Raw genomic sequence first — 7,070 nt, 5'->3', positions numbered from 1 at the left:
TTTAGTTGTAGATTTTTCCTGCATTTTCTGTGCTCATTGATCATGCTTCTCTCTGATAATCTCTGAAATAGCATAAGCTTTAATGATGTACTATCGTATATAAGTAAAATAAATCAGTGCATGATCTACATAAATTGTATCCATGCCTCTATATTAACAGTCCATATGAGGACTGTATAGTCCTTGCAAAAACTAGAAAAGGTCCCCATCATAGGTTGGCATAAAACCTGTTATAATTCTTACTGGACAAATTGGATCCTTGGCCGTTTGGCGCTGATTAAACTGAGGTATGGAATCTCCCCATTCTTCCCCCTTAAAGTGAATCTTTCAGCAGTTATAAGTTTTGAAGACCGATATAGGGGAGGAGATGGGCATTGTGAACATATCTAATATCTCGGTAATGCAAGTTGCATGAATGAGAAACCGACCTTTGATTCCCCCTAGCACGGCGGGAGCAAATGCCACTCTCCGCTCTGTGTAATGGCTTTAGCGGCCAATCTGAATACCGCTAGAGCCGTCACTCAAAGCCTAGTGGCGGCGCTGGCAGTGTGGAGTGCAGGAGCACGTGCACATCAAGTGCCTGCCTTAGTGGCATTGTGATCTCAGCGCCGGGAGAATTAAACATCGTTTTCTCGGTCATCAGCGTCATACACTTCTCTTCATTCATGTTCAGCTTAATCCACGAATGAAGAGAAGTGTAAAGTGTATGACGCTGATTGGTCAGCGTCATACACTTCTCTTACAATGCCCACTTGGTGAAAAGTAAAAAAGCGCCCACTTGGTCGTTAAGAACAAATTTGCATAAATCTTAAAATGCTCAGAACTTTGTCAAAAATAAACGTTTTTATAAAAAAATAACACCTTACTTATCTACATAAAAGCGTCTATTAGATTAGATCGAAGATAGGGCAGTTATAAACAGGTGACAGAGCCTCTTTAAATAGACCGCTGGGCCCCAACGTCAGCAGAGCGAGCCGCTTGCCATGGCAATCAGGTACTTCAGGGGTACCGCCCTGATTATTTTGTTTACAGTCACTTAGGCCTTATTCAGACAGCTGTGTTCGGTCCGTGATATATGGACGTTGTGTCGGCCATATTTCCTGGATCGACCACAGTTCAGGGAGTCGGGCTCCTAGCATCATAGTTATCTATGATGCTAGCAGTCCCTACCTGCCCACGGGAATACTGTCCCATACTGAAAACATGATGACAGTACAGTACAGTATTCCCGCAGAGAAACAGAGATAACTATGATGCTAGGAGTCCCGCTCCCTGAACTGTGGTTAGTCCGGGAAATATGGACAACACATGGTCCGTATATATTACAGACTGAACACGGCTGTCTGAATAAGGCCTTAGGATGAATAAAAGTCCAAACATCCACAGTACTGGCAAACCCTTTAATTTATTAAATCCAATAATCGGCCATATTCAACATGAGATTTTTTTTATTCACTGCCTTACAGATTTACACAAGGACCTTAGAATAACCATAGAATAACCATATAAAACTGTCAGAAGAGGGAACGTGTTCTTTTAAATTGCACAAATAGATAAACATGTAAATGACATATAAATAATAACGAGGACAACCGGCTTTTATAACCTTCTGGATGATTTGGATCTCATATTTCATAAATAGTTCATAGGTGAGATAGTTTTTGTCCTGATATTTTGGTTGTAGATGGGATGATTATCATTCTAGGTGAACTGACCATGACAGTTACATGTCACCTGCGATGGTCAGGAGGCAAAGTAAGAGTTCTGCATGGAATACAGGCGATCAATGGGTCCAGCTCGCGCTTGAAGGCTGTTTGCTTCGGAGGACGTCAGTAAAGACCCACCAAGATAATTGAGGCTTTCACTGTCCATGTCATGAAAAACGTTATCGGCATCTGTTAGGAAGAAAATCTGTCAGTTTGATCAAAGTGATCCCTATCGTGTGTGTAGTATACAAATGATGGAGAAATAATCCAGCTGATTGTCCAATCAGCTGTCAGGGTTGATGATGTATGGGTAGCATCCCAAAAGTATTCCATCCTTAATTAAAAATTAGGGCCTGTTCACATCACCGTTCGCTTTCCATTACGGGGTCCCGTCGGAGGTTTTCGTCGGATGAACCCCGCAACGGAAAGTGAAAGCACAGCTTTCGTTTCAGTCACCATTGATCTCAATGGTCACGGAAACATCAGTAATGGTTTCCGTTCGTCACCATTCTGGCAGGTTTCCGGTTTTCTAATGGAATCAATAGCGCAGTTGACTCCGCTATTGATTCCGTCGGAAAACCAGAAACCTGCCGGAATGGTGACGGACGGAAACCATTAGCGATGTTTCCGTCACCATTGAGATCAATGGTGACTGAAACGGAAGCTATGCTTTCACTTTCACTTTCCGTTGCGGGGTTCACCCAACGGAAACCTCAGACGGAACCCCGGAACGGAAATGAACGGTGATGTGAACAGGCCCTTCATGTTCTACATTAGCTCCCAAAGGGGGTGTCTGGTTTAGAAAACCCATTTACATATACCCTATCAGGAAATTCTTTCTAAATGGGGAGGGGATCACCATGTCCAGGACCTTCATCTATTAGCCAGTGGAGAATGGATACAAAGATGGTCTCTCATTCAGTAGGATTTCAAAGAGAACTGTGTAATAAGGCCTCATGCCCACTTCAGTTTTTTCCTTCAGGGTGCTATCCGTTTTTTTCACGGATAGCACCCTGACCCATTAATTTCAATGGGCCCATGCACGCTTCCGTTATTTGCACTGATCCGTTGTTCTCTTCTGTCAAAAGTAGAGCATGTCCTACTTTTGTCAGTGATTCCGTGACCGTGGGGCCCATAGAAGTCAATGGGTCAGTGAAAAAAAACGGACGACACACGGAAGGCTTCCGTGTGCCATCCGTTTTTGACTGATCCGTTGCCCTAGCAATGGCAGGGCATGCCAAAGTTCACAGACTGGGACATGTGTCAAGTTCAAATGAAGTTCAATACCTTCCGTTTTTTTAACAGAAACACGGAAGCAAAACGGAAGCACAACGTCCGTTTGAAACGGAAACACAGAACGGACACGGAGTACACACGGAAACCACACGGAAACCATAACAGACACACGGATCCATGAGAAACGGCCGTGAAAACGGTGATGGAAGTGTGCATGAGGCCTAAAGCTTATTTTCTTTGTGGTGGCACTTCATTCCAGATGCTCCAAAATATTAACAGCTGATCGCTGTGGGTCCCAAACTCGAGCCATCCTGTGATCAGCTTTTTGTCAGGGGACCCTACTAACAAGAATGATTGTCCAATGTGGACAACCCCTTTAAGTTGTTTTATATGTAGAAGTAGCAGTGTTGCTGTGTGTGAAGTTTGACACATCAGAGATGACCTTATAATCACTACAACTAAGGGTGGTCTTGAATGACATCACATACGAATTACAGTCTCATTCAAGTATCACAAAGCACCATCAACATTTAGTTTGATGCAGTGATCTCCACGCGAGAAGCCAAAAGGGCACTCAGTTTGGGCTCTATTAATTCTAGGAGTAAGTGGGGGCTCCAAGGTGAACATTTTCTGATATGTCTCTATGATGTGTAAAAAATTTGGCATAACCAGAAGTATACTTTAAAAAGAACCCGTCAGCTCTCCTGACATGTCTATTGTAGGAAAATACTTGTATTCCCCATTAAATAACACCTTTTCTTTGAACTTTGCATTGTGCTATTCCTCCTGAATAATTTGGCAACTAGTTGTTACCGTTCCCCGTTTAAAAGGGGCATGTACCTACACAGTCTAGCACTGTCAGCATTGATTGGATATTTTTAGACTGTGTAGGGACACGCCCCCAACTGGTCAATTCATTTATACATTTCTAGGAGGAATAACAGAGGAATGGCACAATGCAGAGTTCTAAGAAAAGATGTTCCAGAGTTGTTATATGAAAGGGAATGCAAGTAGTTACTAAAACAGATTTCTGTGTATATAAAACGAGCAGAATGATAAACTTTCATACATGGGAGATTGTACACATTTATGAATGCATGAACTTTTAACCTCTTAAAGGCTTTAAATGTTTGACCTTCGATGTCCGCGGGACTGACGGATTCAGTGAATAGCGCTAGGTACAGCTGCTCTGTATAGAGAATACAGAGCAGCTGTATCTTAACCCCTTAGTGACCAGCCTATTTTAAGCCTTAATGACCAAGCTATTTTTTTAAGTTTTCCCCTCATACAAAGAGTTATGACTTTTTTTATTTTTGCCTAGACATAGCTGTATAAGGTCTTGTTTTTTGCGGGACAAGTTGTATTTGTTAATAGCACAATTTTGGGGTACATATAATTTATTGATTAACTTTTTAAACTTTTTTTGGGGGGGAATGGAGAAAAACCCCAATTTCGCACACTTTTTTGCTTCCTAAATTTACGCAGTTTACCGACGGGTATAAATAACACAATAACTTTATTCAGTGGGCTGTTATGATTGCAACGATACCAAATTTATATAGTTTTCTTATATTTTACTACTTTTGCACAGTAAAAACCCATTTTTTCAAAATTACTTGTTTTTGTGTCTCCATATTTGAAGAGCCGTAACGTTTTTTATTTTTTCACGGATACAGTTGTATAAGGGCCGACTTGTCATTTTTATTGGTACCATTTTGGAGTACATGCGACTTTTTGATCACTTTTTAGCACATTTTTTAAAGGCAGGATGCACATAAAACAGCAATTCTTGCATTTTTTGATTTTATTTTTTATGGCATTAGTTGAGCGGGTTAAATAATGGAATAGCTTTATATTTAGCGTCATTACAATGTGGCGATACAAATATGTCTAACTTTTTTTTCATAATAAAGCATTTTGTAAGGGGAAAAAGTGTGTTTTTTTAATTTTTTTTACTTTGGATTTATCTTTATTTATTATAAACTTTTATTAAACTTTTTTTCAACTTTTTTGTTAGTCCCACTAGGGGACTTCACTATGCGATCACCTGATCGCTGTTATAATACACTGCAATACTTCTGAGTAAAACGAACAGGCATCTGCTAGGCCATGCCTCTGGCGGCATGTCCTTTCTTGCTGCGGTTTTCGCCTCAATGGGAAGCAGAAAAAACCTGCGTCGCTCGTTTCTGAGCGTTTTTCATGAAGTTTTTTTGCCTGCAGTCCTTTCATTAGCTTCAAAGGCCATGGGCAAAAAATGCAGCGAAAAAAGCAGTGGGAAAAAAGTGCAGGCAGTTCAAAATCTGCCTCAAAATTTTGGTAAGAAGTATGCTGTAATGCCTTTCTACAGTTTACACAGCCATCTGACTACAACTGTAAGTACGGGGAAGATTTGTCTCTATTTTTTCTATATACAATTTAGTTGTTTTTCTTTTTTTGCTTTGTTTTCAGATGTCTCATTCGGATTGCGGTCTTAGGAAGTTCTCCTCCAAGTGAAGGCACCTAGCCTGCAAGGAATGTGAGATTCCCTTACCTGACGGCTATGATTATCCATATTGGCTCGATTGTGCCCCTCAAGCCCCCTCTGTCTAGTCCTTCTACAAAATAAGTAGTAGTCTTGGTTAAGGACTTTATGAGCTCCTTTCTATATGAGATGAGAGATTAATTAAAATTCTCTCTTAAATGCAACGCCAGAAGTCCTACTTATGCAAAAAGCTCTGCTTCAGCTAGTTTCATCTCGATCAGGGATCTCAGAATCATTCATGATGATCATTCCTTCTTTTCTAAAGATGAAGATAGTCGTACATTGAGCCTTCTAGATTTTGAGAAAATGTCTAAGCTCATTCGGCCAATCTGGTGAGTAGGCCAGGAGACCGCCCGTATGGATAATACCAATTCCGCCTAGGGCTTTCAAAGTGGACGTCTCCCTCTCAGCAATTTGTTCTTGGAGAATAAGCCACCAAGACCTAGTTGAAATTAATGTTTCCTCTTGAATAAGAACAAGAGCTAGAATGGTTCATGCCCCCCAAAGTGGATGATAGCCAAACTGTCCAAAATAACCATTGTGCTTTCTGAGAATGGTTCCCACTTAAAAGATCTTAGGGAAAGTAGAGCCAACATACGAAAGATGACAATGGCTCGGGGCGTTCGAGAGATGACATTCTCACGTCCTTTAAGTAAGTTAACCTTGCGATGGACGTCCTGTTTGACTCATCTGTTACCCAGTCCAAGCTAACAGCTAAAAGTATGGCCCTTTCTACAGCTGGCAAAGGGGCCATTTGAATTAAGCCCTGGCAAGCTGATATCAAGTCAAAGAACAGCCTTTGTAACCTTGAGTATAAACCTGGAAGGTTATTTAGACTAGAGCTAGATGAGCTAATGGAAGACTTGTCAGACAGGAAGGGCAAGTCTTTACCACAAACTAGCAGAGGAAGGGGTGTAGCTCTTTTCATAGGCGCTCACCAGCTGGGTCATCCTCTCGCCAGTCCTGAGGAGAGTTTCCTCAGCAGTTCCAGAGGGTTACCAGAAGAGTTTGTGATTCTAACCGGGGGAAAAGACCAGATATCTGACGCCACAAGTATTCCTGTTGGAGGAAGCTTACTTCATTTTCTCCCCGCTTGGGAACATTTTGGACGTGTTGGTGTTAAACATAATGAAAGAGGGTTACTCTATACTGTTTACACGTCTTCCTTTAGGTCACTATGTGGTAACCAGAAAGTTACCCACAAACAATCAGTCCATTCTGTCCTCCATTATCCAGCTGGTACAAAAGAAAGTGCTGGTAGAGGTTTCCCCTCAAGACAGGTTTTGGACTATATTCTAAAGTATTTAGAGTCCCAAAACTCCCTGGGGACAGGCGCATGATTATAGATCTGAGGTATTTAAACAATTCCCTGGTAAAAAAGCATTTCAGAATGTAGTCCATCCTTTCCGCTCTTTCCCTATTGCTGGTAGGGGATGTGATGATCTCATTAAACCTCAAAGACACTTACTTTCATGTACCCGTCATTAGAAATACCTGTGAGTGGCCGTGTTTGCTCAGGTAGCAGTAAGAAATTACCAGTTCACCGCTCTTCCTTTTGGCATCTCATCAGCCCCTATCGTGTTCACAAAATTAGTTACATCTGTGAT

General features: G+C 41.4%; 1 protein-coding gene across 1 annotated transcript in view; it reads right to left on the bottom strand.

The window, feature by feature from the left end:
* Positions 1-1,743: 1,743 nt before the first annotated feature.
* LOC142702663 (LIM homeobox transcription factor 1-alpha-like) overlaps positions 1,744-7,070 on the bottom strand; it is a 46,668-nt gene continuing 41,341 nt past the window's right edge. Inside the window, exon 9 of the mRNA XM_075848193.1 lies at positions 1,744-1,895. Coding sequence (XP_075704308.1) covers positions 1,744-1,895 — 152 coding nt within the window. The remainder of the gene's footprint in view (positions 1,896-7,070) is intronic.

This window comes from Rhinoderma darwinii, unplaced genomic scaffold (assembly GCF_050947455.1).
Source record: "Rhinoderma darwinii isolate aRhiDar2 unplaced genomic scaffold, aRhiDar2.hap1 Scaffold_240, whole genome shotgun sequence".
NCBI lineage: Eukaryota > Metazoa > Chordata > Amphibia > Anura > Rhinodermatidae > Rhinoderma > Rhinoderma darwinii.
This window is presented reverse-complemented; position numbering and strand designations above follow the sequence as displayed.